The sequence below is a fragment of the Brachionichthys hirsutus genome, unplaced genomic scaffold, assembly GCF_040956055.1.
Source record: "Brachionichthys hirsutus isolate HB-005 unplaced genomic scaffold, CSIRO-AGI_Bhir_v1 contig_478, whole genome shotgun sequence".
Taxonomy (NCBI): domain Eukaryota; kingdom Metazoa; phylum Chordata; class Actinopteri; order Lophiiformes; family Brachionichthyidae; genus Brachionichthys; species Brachionichthys hirsutus.
In genome coordinates, this window is record NW_027180419.1 from 124,258 (window position 1) to 141,109 (window position 16,852).

Genomic DNA, 16,852 nt, shown 5'->3' on the forward strand with positions numbered 1-16,852 from the left:
ACGCCTTCTTTAAGGAACAGGACGCCTTCTTTAAGGAACAGGACGCCTTCTTTAAGTAACAGGACGCCTTCTTTCAGTAACAGGACGCCTTCTTTAAGGAACAGGACGCCTTCTTTAAGTAACAGGACGCCTTCTTTAAGTAACAGGACGCCTTCTTTAAGTAACAGGACGCCTTCTTTCAGTAACAGGACGCCTTCTTTAAGTAACAGGACGCCTTCTTTAAGGAACAGTACGCCTTCTTTAAGGAACAGGACGCCTTCTTTAAGTAACAGGACGCCTTCTTTAAGGAACAGGACGCCTTCTTTAAGTAACAGGACGCCTTCTTTAAGTAACAGGACGCCTTCTTTAAGTAACAGGACGCCTTCTTTAAGTAACAGGACGCCTTCTTTAAGTAACAGGACACCTTCTTTCAGTAACAGGACGCCTTCTTTCAGTAACAGGACGCCTTCTTTAAGTAACAGGACGCCTTCTTTAAGTAACAGGACGCCTTCTTTAAGGAACAGGACGCCTTCTTTAAGGAACAGGACGCCTTCTTTAAGGAACAGGACACCTTCTTTAAGGAACAGGACACCTTCATTAAGTAACAGGAAGCCTTCTTTAAGTAACAGGACACCTTCTTTCAGTAACAGGACGCCTTCTTTCAGTAACAGGACGCCTTCTTTAAGTAACAGGACGCCTTCTTTAAGTAACAGGATGCCTTCTTTAAGTAACAGGACGCCTTCTTTAAGGAACAGGACGCCTTCTTTAAGTAACAGGACGCCTTCTTTCAGTAACAGGACGCCTTCTTTAAGTAACAGGACGCCTTCTTTAAGTAACAGGACGCCTTCTTTAAGTAACAGGACGCCTTCTTTAAGGAACAGTACGCCTTCTTTAAGGAACAGGACGCCTTCTTTAAGTAACAGGACGCCTTCTTTAAGTAACAGGACGCCTTCTTTAAGTAACAGGACGCCTTCTTTAAGTAACAGGACACCTTCTTTCAGTAACAGGACGCCTTCTTTAAGTAACAGGACGCCTTCTTTAAGTAACAGGACACCTTCATTAAGTAACAGGACGCCTTCTTTAAGTAACAGGACACCTTCTTTCAGTAACAGGACGCCTTCTTTCAGTAACAGGATGCCTTCTTTAAGTAACAGGACGCCTTCTTTAAGTAACAGGACGCCTTCTTTAAGTAACAGGACGCCTTCTTTAAGGAACAGGACGCCTTCTTTAAGTAACAGGACGCCTTCTTTAAGTAACAGGACGCCTTCTTTAAGTAACAGGACGCCTTCTTTCAGTAACAGGACACCTTCTTTAAGGAACAGGATGCCTTCTTTAAGTAACAGGACACCTTCTTTAAGTAACAGGACGCCTTTAAGTAACAGGACGCCTTTAAGTAACAGGACACCTTCTTTAAGGAACAGGACACCTTCTTTAAGTAACAGGACGCCTTCTTTAAGTAACAGGACGCCTTTAAGTAACAGGACACCTTCTTTAAGGAACAGGACACCTTCTTTAAGTAACAGGACGCCTTCTTTAAGGAACAGGACGCCTTCTTTAAGTAACAGGACGCCTTCTTTAAGTAACAGGACACCTTTAAGTAACAGGACACCTTCTTTAAGTAACAGGACACCTTCTTTAAGGAACAGGACACCTTCTTTAAGGAACAGGACACCTTTAAGGAACAGGACACCTTTAAGTAACAGGACACCTTTAAGTAACAGGACACCTTCTTTAAGGAACGGGACACCTTCTTTAAGCAACAGGACGCCTTCTTTAAGTAACAGGACGCCTTCATTAAGTAACAGGACGCCTTCTTTAAGTAACAGGACGCCTTCTTTAAGGAACAGGACGCCTTCTTTAAGTAACAGGACGCCTTCTTTCAGTAACAGGACGCCTTCTTTAAGTAACAGGACGCCTTCTTTAAGTAACAGGACGCCTTCTTTAAGTAACAGGACGCCTTCTTTAAGTAACAGGACGCCTTCTTTAAGTAACAGGACGCCTTCTTTCAGTAACAGGACGCCTTCTTTCAGTAACAGGACGCCTTCTTTAAGTAACAGGACGCCTTCTTTAAGTAACAGGACGCCTTCTTTAAGTAACAGGACACCTTCTTTAAGTAACAGGACACCTTCTTTAAGGAACAGGACACCTTCTTTAAGGAACAGGACACCTTTAAGGAACAGGACACCTGTAAGTAACAGGACACCTTTAAGTAACAGGACACCTTCTTTAAGTAACAGGACGCCTTCTTTAAGTAACAGGACGCCTTCTTTAAGTAACAGGACGCCTTCTTTAAGTAACAGGACACCTTTAAGTAACAGGACACCTTTAAGTAACAGGACACCTTCTTTAAGTAACAGGACGCCTTCTTTAAGTAACAGGACACCTTCTTTAAGTAACAGGACACCTTTAAGTAAAAGGACGCCTTCTTTAAGTAACAGGACACCTTCTTTAAGTAACAGGACGCCTTCTTTAAGTAACAGGACGCCTTCTTTAAGTAACAGGACGCCTTCTTTAAGTAACAGGACACCTTCTTTAAGTAACAGGACACCTTTAAGTAAAAGGACGCCTTCTTTAAGTAACAGGACACCTTCTTTAAGTAACAGGACGCCTTCTTTAAGTAACAGGACGCCTTCTTTAAGTAACAGGACGCCTTCTTTAAGTAACAGGACGCCTTCTTTAAGTAACAGGACACCTTCTTTCAGGAACAGGACGCCTTCTTTCAGTAACAGGACACCTTCTTTAAGGAACAGGATGCCTTCTTTAAGTAACAGGACGCCTTCTTTAAGTAACAGGACGCCTTTAAGTAACAGGACACCTTCTTTAAGGAACAGGACACCTTCTTTCAGTAACAGGACGCCTTCTTTAAGTAACAGGACGCCTTCTTTAAGGAACAGGACACCTTTAAGTAACAGGACACCTTCTTTAAGGAACAGGACACCTTCTTTAAGTAACAGGACGCCCTCTTTAAGGAACAGGACACATTCTTTAAGGAACAGGACACCTTCTTTAAGGAACAGGACACCTTCTTTAAGTAACAGGACACCTTCTTTAAGTAACAGGACGGCCTCTTTAAGGAACAGGACACCTTCTTGAAGTAACAGGACGCCTTCTTTAAGTAACAGGACACCTTTAAGTAACAGGACACCTTCTTTAAGTAACCGGACGCCTTCTTTAAGTAACAGGACACCTTTAAGGAACAGGACACCTTTAAGGAACAGGACACCTTTAAGGAACAGGACACCTTCTTTCAAGCAAGCAAGACAATCCAACATTGGATGGAGTTTTGAAAAGAGACAATGCATGATTCCACCGACTGCTGCAAAACGACCAACGTTACAGACCTCAGGAAGAGGAGCTTCAGAATGGTGAACGACAACATGCTGGTTGGGAGCAGAAGAACTTCTCCTTCTCCTCTAACTCACCTCCTACCTGTGGAGCGTAAGAACTTCTCCTTCTCCTCTAGAACACTCTGCACAAACTCTTCTTTCCTCTTCCTGCTCCTCCATTCCTCTTTCCTCTCCTCCGTTATGAACAACTTGAATCTGCTCCTCAGCTTCTAGCCTTGCTTCCTTTCCTCCTGGACACACATCAACCTTCCTCCTCCTCCTCATCATCATGTCCACCGGCTCTCTAGCTTTCCCCGTCATCGTCCCAACATTCAGAGTCTCTACTCTCAGTCCTAAACGCTTCCATTCCTTCTTCTCTCGTTGTTGATGCACTCGTCTTCCTCCTCTTCCTCGTCTCTATCTTCGACCCACAGTAATCCAGTGTCCAGCAGGAGGGTGTGACCAAAAATGGTCGTCATTATTGAAGGCTGTCAAATCGTATCTTACTGCATTTTTGGTGTTCAGGCCGGCGTTCAGGCTGAAGCAGTTTATTATGTTAGGAGTGTTTAGATGCTCAACATGAAGGGAAAGAAGTCCAACAAGAACATGCAGCACAACTTACTCAACTATGGCCTCTCGGTCTGCGATGTCTCCGAGGACCATGCGCTGGATGATGCTGCCGTGTTCCTCCTCTGAGAGGTTTTTATGGGACACCAGTGGAGTGCTGAACTTGGTCGCTGGGGACGGGTCAACGCCCCGCAGCCAGGCATGGCTCTCGATCTCCTCCAATGAAGCGCGTTGCTTTGGATCCCTCTGAAGCATACGGTCGATCAGACTGAAATCAGGGACGGGACAAGGGAGGGGATAGGGACAGATGATTACGAAGAATCGGCATCTGAAAGTTAACATCAGTGGAACATCTGAGGAAAGGACAGGAGGCGGAGCTAGAAGTGGAGGAGATGAAGATGCTGAGGTTCTCCTTGGGAGGGACCAGGTTGGACAGGATTAGAAATGAGACAATAAGAGGGACAGTGAAGGTTAGACGTGTTGGAGACAAGGTCAGAGAGACCAGACTTTGATGGTTTGGACATGTCCACCTACTAACCCGAATAGATGCAGAACAAATAGTCCATGCGTTTGTGACTTCCAGACTGGACTACTGCAACTCCTTACTGTCCGGCTGCCCAAAAGGTCTATTACAGCGTTTCCCAACCTTTTTTGAGCCGCGGCACACCACGAACCAAAATGACACAAAATGACGTTCTAACACAGTACACATTATATTAGATGAGCTTTATTATAATATATAGAGTTAATAATATAGTTTTTTAATGTATTTATACTTAGTGGGAAACCTGGGGCTGTTTTGATGAACACAAAATGGATATCCTGCAGTAATGGTAGAAAGACACACACAAAGCTCTTCCTCAGTCTCTCTGTTTGTAGTTTTTATCGCCGTCGAGCTTGAGAAGCTCAGCTCACACAGATATGTGGTTGAAAACGGGAGCAATGTCAGAATAGCTTTGTTGGCTAGAACGGGGAACTCCTTGGCAACAGATAACCAGAAACTGTCCAAAGGAAGATCAGCAAAGTTTAGCTTTAAACCACCATCTTGTTTCAGTTCAGTGTAGTGATGGGAATTCCGGCTCTTTTGAGAGAGCCGGTTCTTTTGGCTCCCAAGTGGCTCCTCAGATTTTTTGTTGACAAAATTAATTTAATACCAAATCATGTGCATTGTGTAAAATTAGCTACTAATGTAAAAACATGCAATATATCAAATGTTGATTAAATGTCTTTATTTAAATCCTCTTTGCACTGCTAGCTACAATAAACATATTATATAATATAAAATACAAAACCAAACCAAACACATCTCGCAGAGAACAAGGTCAAATCTCTGCATGTAAATCTCAAACAACACATCAAGAAAACATAAATTAAAAAGTGCAAAAGATAAAGCAGCATCAGGTAACAGTTCTACTGTTTTACTGAAGATTGGCATCAAAGGAAACCGAGTGGCTCAGCTTGGAGGGGCTGATCCTGTTTCTCCTTTCTGTTATCATCTGTCCTGTTTTGGAGACTCTCTCTGGGGGGACAGTCTCCGTGCCATTGCGTGTGTGAGACGTGGGTAGACTGAACACCTGGACTCCCACCAGCTCAGTGGGTCTGCACTTCTTTGGATAAGCGGCTCCTCGAGATACGATCTTACTTTATTAGGCCCGAGCGCCTATTCTAGGCGTAAGGGGCTATTGCTTTTGCAACGCAGAAGACAAGTTGACGAGCGTAGCGAGTCAACCCTCGGCATCCAACTTTGCCATGCTGTTGAGGACGACCAACACACTCACGCACATACACACCGACACTCAACAGCACACACACACACCCCGACACTAAACAACACAAATGCACACACACAGAGATCCACAAACACGAGTTGACGAGCGCAGCGAGTCAACTCGTGTTTGTAACTGTCTTCCGATGGTTGACGAGCGCAGCGAGTCAACCATCGGGCGACCAACACACCCACGCCCACACACACGACACTCAACAGCACATACACACTCACCCTGACACTAAACAACACACATACAGACACACACAAACATGAGTTGACGAGCGCAGCGAGTCAACTCATGTTTGTGTGTGTCTGTGTGCCCCCACAGGCGCGTAGCCCTCGTTGAGACCATTCCAAAATGTATTTTGTGTAGAAATCGCATACTCAGAAAAAAAGTTATATTGTTTTTGCAAAATTCTTTTTCTTCTTTCTTTCTTTCTTTCTTTGTTCTGCTGTTTAAACGGCAATTTGACCCCCTGAACATGCTCGAAAACTCACCAAACTTTGAACCAAGCTCAGAACCGGCGAAAAATTAATTATTTTATGTGTTTCAAAATTGGGCATGAAAAAGTGGCGCGCCAGCGCCACCTACAAAAATCAAAATGCATTGGGCCTATGGAGAGGGGTCTGACGCCAACTTTGTCGGACAGCCCCGAAATCCGGTACAGACATGCGTCATGTCAGGGCATAAAAAAAATATTATTATGGCCACGCCCCCAGACACACAGGAAGGCGGCCATATTGGATTGAAATTTAAAAACTGCTGAGTCAGCATTAATGCTGACCGTGCATTTGAACGAACTCCTCCTCGGGGGTTTTACCAAATGAGCTGAAATTCAGTGTACACCATCTAGAGACTTGGGGCATCAAAAGTTATCCAAATTATTTTTATACATTTCACGGTTTCCGTGCGGCAAAGCTCCAAACTTGAGGTAGAATTTTGAGCGTTTTCGTACACCAAAAATTGCTCCCGTTCGCACACACACACTCCAATCCAAACCAAATTTTAAACACTTATTGACCCTTCCTACCTGGACACTTTAAAAGTGACATTTTGACAATCGGCCTTACAGCGCCCCCTAGAGAACGATAACAAAATTTGAATGGGAATTAAAATATATAGTTTGCCAGAAATTATTGAAACTTACCAGAAAATTTCCTCATGTGGTCCCGATGAAAAAACCCAATCGTAACCATGTTGTTGTTTTTACGGTGTTACTATGGTAATGGCCAAAGTTCCCCATGTTAGTCTATGACAAACGACACGATATTATCCCATTATATTTAAAAAGACATATTACCATGGAAACGTCCCAAATTTGCCACATACAATCTAACCCGCATGCCGGTCGGAAAACTCAATCGTAACCATGTTGTTCTTTTGACGGTGTTGCCGTGGCAATGGCCGGCATTCCCCATGTTAATCAAATGAGTGCAACACAAAACAATCACCAATCTTATGAAAATGGCATATTAGCATGGAAATGTCCCAAATTTGCCACATACATTCTCACACACATGCCGGTTGAAAAGGCAATGACACCCAGGCTGCATTTGTTACACTGTTGCCATGACGATGGCAACCCCTCCTACGGGGAGGGGTCCGACGCCAACTTTGTCGGACAGCCACAAAATTCGGTACAGACATGCGTCATGTCAGGGCAAAAAAAAAAATGTATTGTGGCCACGCCCCCAGACACACAGGAAGGCGGCCATATTGGATTGGAACTCCTGATGGCAGATGGCCATATAATCCAAATAACGATTTGACTAAACTGTGAGCTACTCATGCAGCTCAAATCTAAACACTTGCGAAGCACTCAGGACAAAAGCGGCGTGCGTCGGCGGGTTAGCTCAACGGCCTGTCGGCCGGCGAGGGCCTACAACGCCGCTTGCGGCTTTAATTTTATTTTGCCTTTGTGTCAACCGCGTTAAAATGTCTCCATATTTTTCTACGTTTTCTATCTCTCGTTTTTTCTCTCACCCTTTCTAGCGCGTCGTTTGTCTCTGGTCTAAAGTTCTCTCTCTCCCTGCCTCCCTTTCGTTTCGTCCGCTCGCTGTGCTGCGTGTGCGTAACCCCCCCCCCCCCTGCTCGCTGTGGACACGCACACGCCCACACACACATCTCGACCAATCACGTTAGACTTTAACAGACTTTTTTTTGGCTCACAATGACGGAAACCAGCTCCTGTCGTTCACTTCAAAGTCTGAAGCGCGATCTACGGGCGGCACAAACACTTTATTACAGCAGGACACCCGACAGTGTTAATTAGGTGATATTAGAAAAACACACCGGTTGGGAAACGCTGTTCTATAGTAAAGTCCCGCCCTGCAGCAGATCCCAGACACGGACGCCATTTTCATATTTGTGGATTATGTCCTCCTTTAGTTCAACAGTTGTTCTCTCTGCTTTCCTCTTTTTCAGGCGTCTTACTGCCGCCTTTGTTTAGATCCAAAAGAATAACTCAGAGCAAACGTGCACACGAAGCTAAAAAGCTGCAGTGTTTCTGCTCCAGTCACACTGAACCTACTCGGGGAGACTCCCCCTTCGGTTCGCCTCGGCTCCTCTCGTGTGTTTGAATTCTGAAAATGCGTTGGACTTCCGAGGCATATTAAACTCCGTTTTCTTTGTTGGAGAACCGAGGTTCCACGGTTCGGCTGGCAGTACCGTCATCCAGACTGAAACAGAACGGCTGTAGGGACGGGTGTCCCGCATTTCTAAATGTCTTCTATCGATGCCTAACAGTAAAATGTCCTGATTCGGGCTGTTCTCGGGGTGCTGACTTTCTACACACATTTTGTATATCCTCTGGCCTTGGCCTCAAAAAGCTGCACGCTTGTGATTTTCAGAATCCTCTCGTCATTCCTGTCAGGGTCCCAGACGTACGCCAACTGGGTTTCCGCTTTTTGCCCACCAGATGGCGGCACGGAGCACGGGAGATGGCCTGAGACCGGAGCAGCTGCACCACATCACCCCTGATTACACTGCCTCCATAAAACCCCAGGTCCCACCAGCGCCGGGTACTCGGATATCATCATCCATGCCGTCACCAAGTCCTCCGTCCGCCTGTCGCCTTGCCTGCTCCCTGGTCCTCGGTGAATCTCCCGTGCTCCGCCTTGTTTGCTCTGACCTGGTCGTTGGTTCCGCGGTTGAGTATCTTTCAGTTTTTGCCTCTGGCACCGCCACCCGTGAGATGAGTGAAGCAGGGATGCTGTGGTGCTGCCGCTGGAATAAAGGGATTAGAACCGGAAGGGAAACACGGAACACAGGAAGTAACCTTTTTGCTCCTTAGTCCGCAGACTGCAGTCCAAAGGGATCCTGATTCAAATCTTTCCTCTCCAAGAACTGGAAGCGCTGAAGAGGTTGTCTTTCTCTTGGTGCAAGAAGGTGAAGCTGGCGCCTCAGCCTCTAGGTCAGTACCAAGTTCCCATCGATAAGCACAGAATCCCCGACGTTCAGGATGAGCAGCTCTCGGGTACAGAGGGAATCTGGTTCCTCGTTGTTGCTCCTCCCGTATGCTGAAATAGCTCAGACTTCACAATGCCCCGTTGGCCCTTGACTCCATGGAGGTGTTAACCTTTAGGAATGCTGAAATGCTCATTCATATTTCTCGTCACTACCTCTCCTCTCTCATTATCCCTAGATAACATCAGGCGCTACTATGGGGAGGGTCTGGCCCTCTACTTTGGCTTCCTGGAGTACTTCACCTTCGCGCTGTTGCCTATGGCTTTCATTGGAGTGCCTTACTACTTGTTTGGCTGGGAGGACTACGACAAATATGTCGTCTTAGCTGTGTTCAACTTGGTCTGGTGCACCGTTCTCCTGGAGGTATGGACGGTTGTGTTTATTTATTCAGCTGAACTGGAATTAAAGTTTCCAGAGGTCAAGAAAAAAGTTTAAAATTGAACAATTTATTTACAATTAATACACATACTTGCCACATGAGGAAGAAAAAAGTGATTATTTGAAACTGTCCTGTCCTTAAAGTCCTCTACATCAGGGGTCTCAAACTGAAATTGCCAGGGGGGGGCATCGGGTATTCCACAAAAAAAGCGATGACTAACAGTTCCTTAGTTTAGGTTAGTTTTACCCGACTGATTATGTATTACATACATAAACCGTGGGACACAGTTATGTCTGCGTTATTTAGTGGCATTTAGCTTTTAGTAATGGTTACTTGGTTACTGTTACTTTTCAAAATAAAATATATTTAGACGCAGAGCACGGATACAGGGACGCACGCATGTGCACGTTCCCCCGCTTGACGTCAAGCCAGGAGAGATTTCTTCCAGACGTGTTTCAGGAGGTGATTCCAGACCTACCAAACGACGAAGGATCGACTGGATGGTTTATTTCTCTGCTTTTGGTTGATCAGGACCTAAAATCACCAGAATAGAGTAGAAACATGGGAAAAGTGAGTTTTTCATAACATGTCCCCTTTAAATGAAGCCACGCCTCCCAGTTATGCTAACTCTCACATTTCTGGAGACGCCGGCCGAGGAGGTGGAGTCGGAGCCATCTATAACTCTGAGCTCCAGATGAACCCTAAACCTAAATTAAACTATACCTCCTTTGAGAGTCTTATTCTTAGTCTGTCACTTCCAACATGGAAATCAAGCCAGCCAGTCCTGATTGTTCTAGTTTACCGCCCTCCAGGCCCAGACTCTGATTTCATGTCAGAATGTTCAGAATGTTTAACAAGCTTAGTTCTGAAAGCAGAACAGATACTTGTTGTGGGATATTTTAACATTCATGTAGATTCAGTGACGACTGCCTTGCTACTGCCTTCCTCTCATTACTGGACTCGATTGGCTCCTCCCACAGAGTGAACATTTCATTGGATCTAAGTTAGACCGGGAACCATCTTCAAACTAGAAAGACAATCAGAGACTGCAGACCCCGCCTCCAATAGACTATTGGATCTTGTGAGACAGTAAACAGGGCTTCCGGATCAGAGGGGCCAAACCTGCTCTAGCTTGCTGCTCCGGAACGTACTACAAGACTCCTTCTGGACTCTTTTTCCCATCGTGCCATTCATGTCCCTCCCTCTTAAAGTGGCAGTTTACAGCACAGGCACAATTCCAGATGTAAAAATAATTCTAGAATCTGGATCCAGATCCGGATCAACGCCATTCTCGGGGAGGACCGAGCCACGGACGGAACCTTGCTTGTGTAAAAATTTCAAGTCGATTGGGTTACTAGTTTTTGAGTTATGCGCTCAAACAAACAGACAAGCGGACCAAATTGCAATACCCTCGCCTCCTCTTTGGCGAGGGTAAAAAAACACATTTCCGTCGAGATCCATGCAGCAGCTTTCCAACCAAAGGCAGGCCCTCCCTGGCCGAGGCGATGGGTGCTTGCGCTGCCACTGCTGTCCTGTTTGTAGGAGCTCTGACAGCAGCTGCTTAGTCAAATACTACATAGTGATAAACCCACCGGCTTAGAAGATACTCACACCAGCACCACGCCTACAACCAGTTTAATGAGACCAGTTGTTGCTGGGATGAATATCTTTGTAAGAAAAGCTTTCCTCCTCCAGCTGTGGAAGCGCCGCAGTGCCTCTCTAGCCTACCGCTGGGGCACGCTGAGCAGGAAGAAGGCCTTCGAAGAGCCCCGTCCTGGGTTCCACGGTGTCCTCGGGCTCAACCCCGTGACGGGCCGCGAGGAGCCTCTCTACCCCAACACCAAGAGGCAGCTGCGCATCTACCTTGTGTCCCTGCCCTTCGTCCTGCTCTGCCTCTCCCTCTCCCTCCATGTCATGATGATCTACTTTGTGATGGAGGGATGGGCACACGCCCTCCACGACGAGGAGCCCACATTCTGGACGGGCATGCTGCTGTTCGTGCCCAGTATCGTCTACGCCAGGGGTGGGCAAACCTTTTGACTCGCGGGCCACAATGGGTTCTAAAATTTGATAGACGGGCCGGGCGAGGAACAGATGAATGGAGTATTTGTGTGAGCGAATAGAAATGATGTGTAAAAGCCATTACATGAAAGGATTTGGCATTTTACAGGTAGCATTACAGGGAAAAGGTCAAATGAAATAGGTTTAATTATAATACAATTTTATTTAATGATATAATTTGGACAAGTTCGGCGGGCCGGATTAAATAGCCCAACGGGCCACATATGGCCCGCGGGCCTGGGTTTGCCCATGCCTGGTCTACGCTGTGGTCATAGAGGTGATGAATCTCATCTACAGATGCGGTGCCGAGTTCCTGACCGACTGGGGTGAGTCGTTCTGCGTATTTAATGCTGCAATGCAGTGGTGGAAACGTGTTTGTGTACGCAACAGTACGCATATGTGCTAGTTTCAGACTGTTTGACAGGCAGGATCTGTTACGTATCACGTTCTACCGGCTACTACTGCAGTACAGCAGATACTGCTTCTACCGGCTCCTACTGCAGTACAGAAGATACTGCTTCTACCGGCTACTACTGCAGTACAGCAGATACTGCTTCTACCTGCTACTACTGCAGTACAGCAGATACTGCTTCTACCTGCTACTACTGCAGTACAGCAGATGCTGCTTCTACCTGCTACTACTGCAGTACAGCAGATACTTTTTTTTGTGACGCTGTATGCGTGAGGACGTGTAGCGTGTCTCCGTGGACACAGCTGCCATTAGCTGTAGCTGCCATTAGCTGTAGCTGCCATTAGCTGTAGCTTCCATGCTCCTGCTCCTGCTCCAAACGGCTTCTCTTCTCTGTGCTTTTAGAAAATCACAGGCTGGAGTCTTCGTATCAGAATCACTTGGTCCTCAAAGTGTTGGTCGTGAGTAGGAATCGCATACTTATGTCTTTCAGCTTTGCCACTTTCATGCTTCCGTGATCAGAGTGCAGTATTTCTTTCATTTTCACAGTTCAACTTTGTCAACTGTTTCTCCTCACTGTTCTACATCGCCTTCGTCATGCAGGACATGGTGCTTCTGAGGCAGGTAGGCTTCCTGTCTCCCCGTCTGCCCACCCGAGCCGCTGCTCCACTCGTCCTGGTTAGCATTGTGCTCTTCTGTCCAGAGTCTGGCCACCTTGTTGATCACCAGTCAGATCTTGAATCAGTTTATGGAAGCCTTCATGCCTTATTGGCTTCAGAGGAGACGTAACAAGAAGATGATCCGGAAAGTCCAGGTGACAAGTTCTCTGCAGGACAAAGAGCTTCCTCTGGCGGAGCAGGTCCGGCTGGAGGCCTACATGAGCACGTACCTGGTAGGTTCACGCAGATCTGCATCTTGCTCTCCTGTTCGTTCGTGTGTGTGCTACGTAGATCTGCGTGTCTGCGTCTCGCCCCGTCAGGGTACCTTCGACGACTACCTGGAGCTGTTTCTGCTGTTCGGGTACGTCAGCCTGTTCTCCTGTGTCTACCCTCTGGCTGCTGTCCTGGTGTTGTTGAACAACTTCACAGAGATGTACTCTGATGCCTTCAAGATGTGTCGTGTGTTCCAACGTCCCTTCTCTGACCCGGCGGCCAACATGGGCGTCTGGCAGGTGATGGAAGAAACCGAACATCTGACTATACAAGCAAATTCACCTCCTCAAGAGCTTAAGACAATGTGTCTGACGTCTCTGTCTCTGTCTCTGTCTAGCTCGCCTTCGAGGCCATGAGTGTGATTGCTGTTGTGACAAATTGTGCGCTGATCGGCATGTCTCCACAAGTCAAGGCTTACTTCCCAGCATCAGAGACACAGCTCATACTTTGGACAGCAGCCATTGAGGTAATTCACCGACACACAGATGTTGGTTATTCAACTCAATTCTATTTTAAGTCAATTGAGATTCTATAGCACCAGATCAGAACAGGAAGTCATCTCAAGGTACTTTACAGGAGTAGCAGGGAAACACAGAACCCAACGTGACCCACAAGAGCAAGAACTTTGGAGACGGAGGCAAGAAAATACTTCCCTTTAACAGGCAGAAACCTTGGACAGAACCTAGGCTCATGGTGGACGGCCATCTGTCTGACCGGCTGGGGAGGGAGGGAGGGAGAGAGAGGATGCTAATGCTAATGTCAGTGTTGACAGATCATCAGATTCTGTTACAGAGGCTGGAACAATCTGTTGGTGTTAGAGGATCTGCATTGAACTGGTTTAGATCATATTTATCTGATAGATTTCAGTTTGTACGTGTTCATGATAAATCTTCTACGTACACAGAAGTTAAATATGGAGTTCCACAGGGTTCAGTGCTTGGACCTATTCTGTTCACGCTGTATATGCTTCCCTTAGGTAACGTTATTAAGAAGCATGGCATCAGTCCTCCCTTTCAAAGCGTGTTCATGTCCTCGCTGTTTTTATTTAATAAATGATGCGTGTAAAAGCTGTCCCAGAAGTATTTTAATGTAAGATGTTTGCTATTCTGTGATTTTAGCATGTGCTGCTAGCCTTCAAGTTCATCCTGGCCTTCCTCATCCCAGATGTTCCCAAACACGTCCGCATTAAACTGTCCCGCCTGGAGTTTGAATCGCTGGAGGCCCTCAAGAAAAAGGTGAAGCACCACAGAGACGCCGTTTCAAAGACAACATCTCAACACTTTAGTCAGCAAGATGGCGTCAACACTACAAACAACAGCGACCACAGTGCCGTTTGTTTCTGTGCTGTCCTCACATTGAGAACTCCCGTCCTTTCGTCTTGTCCCGTGAGCAGCAGCAGATCAACCTTCTCCACTTCACCCTGTCCTTTGCATCGTCCTCCCCAACACCAGACACTCTCGTTTCCTCCCTCTCTACGTGAGGTTGGGTTGCTGTGGCGACCCTCACGGGACAAGAAGGCGGGACAGTAGAATGCTGGAAACGATCAGTTATCCATGTAATTAGTGAAGGAATGTTGCGTTTGCTTTCAGGTCTTAATGAGCCTCCATTTGTGACAATAAAAGTTTGATCTGGTTTCCTCCCAACATCCTGTCAGTGTCAGCAAAAACAAAACGTGATGCCTCGGAACAAGGTGTCTGGAGAAATAACAGCAGAAACCAACATCTGAATATGACTTAGTCCAGGCAAAAGCCTTTTTCAAATCCACAAAACGCATGTGGACTGGTTGGGAGAACTCCCACGAACCCTCGAGTACCTGATCGAGGGTGTACAGTTGATCCAGTGTTCTCTGACCTTGACGAAAACCACATTGTTCGTCCTGAATCCGAGGTTTGACTATTGGTCAAATCCTCCTCCCGGCGCCCTGGAAGGCTGATGAGCGTGAACCCCCTGCAGTTAAAGCACACCCTCCACTTCCCCTTCTTGAAAAGGACAGTCCCTGCACATCCAGAGACTTAAGATAGTCAGGGTGAATCTCGTCCTGCTGGAGAACCGCCTCAGTCACCTCAGCCCGGCGGTGGAGGCGTCCGCCTCTGCTTCCTCCATAAAAGACACGGTACCGGGATTGAGGAGACCTTTGAATTGTTCTTTCCACTGTTCAACAATATCGCCAGTCGAGGTCAGCAGCTCGCCGCTTTCGCTGTAAAGTGTTGGCTGTGGATCGCTTTCCCCTCCTGATGCGTCGGACAATTCGCCAGAATGTATTCGAGGCTGACTGATGGTCGTTTTCCATGGCCTCGCCGAACTCCTCCCAGGCCCGGGTTTTTTGCTTCCATAACCACTCGGGCCGCAGTACGCTTAGCCTTCTGGTACCTGTTAGCTGCCTCCCGAGTCCTACGAGTCAACAAGACACGATCAGACTCCTTCTTCAGCTTAACGGTATCCCTTACTTCCAGACTCCACCACCGGGTTCGGGGGTTGCTGCCTGCAGACGACATGGAGAGCATGGTCCACTCGGACTTAATGCCCTCAGTCTCCTCCAGGAAAGCGACCCTTTCGTTCACTGGGGTGAACTCCAACACATGGCGGCTGAGTTGTGGTGCTAAGCAAGCCCACACCAGCCCGCCGCCTCACCGTGGGCATTTATTGATTCAAAAAGGGAATCTGATCAATTGCACCAGATTAACTGAACTCAATGAAAGGGCATCAGCCAACCATTGGATGTGTCCTTCAGGCAGGTCATGGCACCGCGTTGTCGTCCAGCGCTGCGCACAGTCCATTGATGTCCTCCATGTCTCTCCCAGTTCGATGCGGTCTGACGTTCAGCCACTCTGAGCTCTGCGTCCCCCCTGCCTTTTAGAAACACAGCTAACAAGGAAGGAGGGGATGCCCCCCCCCCCCCTGCAGCAAATCCACATTGTGTGTTTTGTTCTGTTTGCAGAAAATGCTTGAAGCCTCGGAGCTCAGTGAGGAGAGGCGGGGCTACAGGTGCTGATGGGCGGCGTCGACACACCTCACTCCCGTGTTTTCACACGATGCTGCTTTGTGTGTGCCGTTTCCCTGCAACGTGTCTTTACTGTCACCGAGGAGGGGAGGGTCAGCGACGCGCCCCCCCCAGGAGCTGACGAGGGTCAGCGACGCGCCCCTCCAGGAGCTGACGAGGGTCAGCGACGCGCGCCCCCCAGGAGCTGACGAGGGTCAGCGACACGCCCCCCCCAGGAGCTGACGAGGGTCAGCGACACGCCCCCCCCAGGAGCTGACGAGGGTCAGCGACACGCCCCCCCCAGGAGCTGACGAGGGTCAGCGACACGCCCCCCCCAGGAGCTGACGAGGGTCAGCGACGCGCCCCCCCCAGGAGCTGACGAGGGTCAGCGAAGCGCGCCCCCCAGGAGCTGACGAGGGTCAGCGACACGCCCCCCCAGGAGCTGACCTCGGTTTTAGAACAGCTGCTTACCAACGCCTGACATTTTAATGAGATGTACTGTAATAACGTTTTATTTTCGGAAGGTGGAAAAAATGATGGTTGTAATTATGACATGCTAATAATCTAGAACATATTGATTTTGTATCAGAACTCCATGTTCCCTTCACTTTGGGTTGAATTTTAGGTTTAGGTTTACCTCCAAGGAGGTTTTGTCTGTTTGTTTGTTGTTGGGTTTACTCAAAAGGTTCTGAACAAACCTTCTGGAGGACGGGTTCGATGATTGGCTAAAAGGGTCCGATGACATCAGCGTAGGGTCTACCACATACTGTAGTATACATGTGTAGGACTCTGGAGACAACAGTCTAGAGTGCGACGGACTGGACTGAGATCAGATCAACTCTCTGTCCGGTGCTCTGCCGACATCAAATCAACCAATCGGATCGATGCGTTTCAAAGGGCAGCATTTAATTGTCTCCTTTCGGTTTCAGCGCCAACGTTTAATGTTGAACTCTCACTGCTAGCTATTTAGATGAGTCAATGACAC

At 47.4% G+C, this 16,852-nt stretch overlaps 2 protein-coding genes across 2 annotated transcripts in view; one reads left to right on the forward strand and one right to left on the reverse strand.

Annotated features, from left to right (window-relative positions):
• LOC137914790 (SNF-related serine/threonine-protein kinase-like) overlaps nucleotides 1–8,251 on the reverse strand; it is a 71,124-nt gene extending 62,873 nt beyond the window's left edge. The window contains 2 exon segments of the mRNA XM_068758286.1: nucleotides 3,928–4,140; nucleotides 8,172–8,251. Coding sequence (XP_068614387.1) covers nucleotides 3,928–4,140; nucleotides 8,172–8,251 — 293 coding nt within the window.
• A 307-nt stretch (nucleotides 8,252–8,558) lies between these two features.
• LOC137914791 (anoctamin-10-like) lies at nucleotides 8,559–15,963 on the forward strand. The gene is made up of 12 exons (XM_068758287.1): nucleotides 8,559–8,829; nucleotides 8,925–9,053; nucleotides 9,285–9,469; nucleotides 11,181–11,495; nucleotides 11,803–11,872; nucleotides 12,361–12,416; nucleotides 12,505–12,579; nucleotides 12,659–12,847; nucleotides 12,935–13,126; nucleotides 13,225–13,353; nucleotides 14,006–14,122; nucleotides 15,826–15,963. The coding sequence occupies exons 1-12, from the start codon at nucleotides 8,559–8,561 to the stop codon at nucleotides 15,877–15,879; spliced, it is 1,782 nt and encodes a 593-aa protein (XP_068614388.1). The 3' UTR covers nucleotides 15,880–15,963.
• Nucleotides 15,964–16,852: the final 889 nt, after the last annotated feature.

Excerpts from the sequence above, each read along its gene's own strand:
- LOC137914791 (XM_068758287.1), top strand. The coding sequence starts at position 8,559 with ATGGCGGCACGGAGCACGGGAGATGGCCTGAGACCGGAGCAGCTGCAC. Across the intron at positions 11,496-11,802 it reads TGCTGTTCGTGCCCAGTATC|GTCTACGCTGTGGTCATAGA; the intron begins GTCTACGCCAGG and ends TGCCCATGCCTG. Across the intron at positions 14,123-15,825 it reads TGGAGGCCCTCAAGAAAAAG|AAAATGCTTGAAGCCTCGGA; the intron begins GTGAAGCACCAC and ends TTCTGTTTGCAG.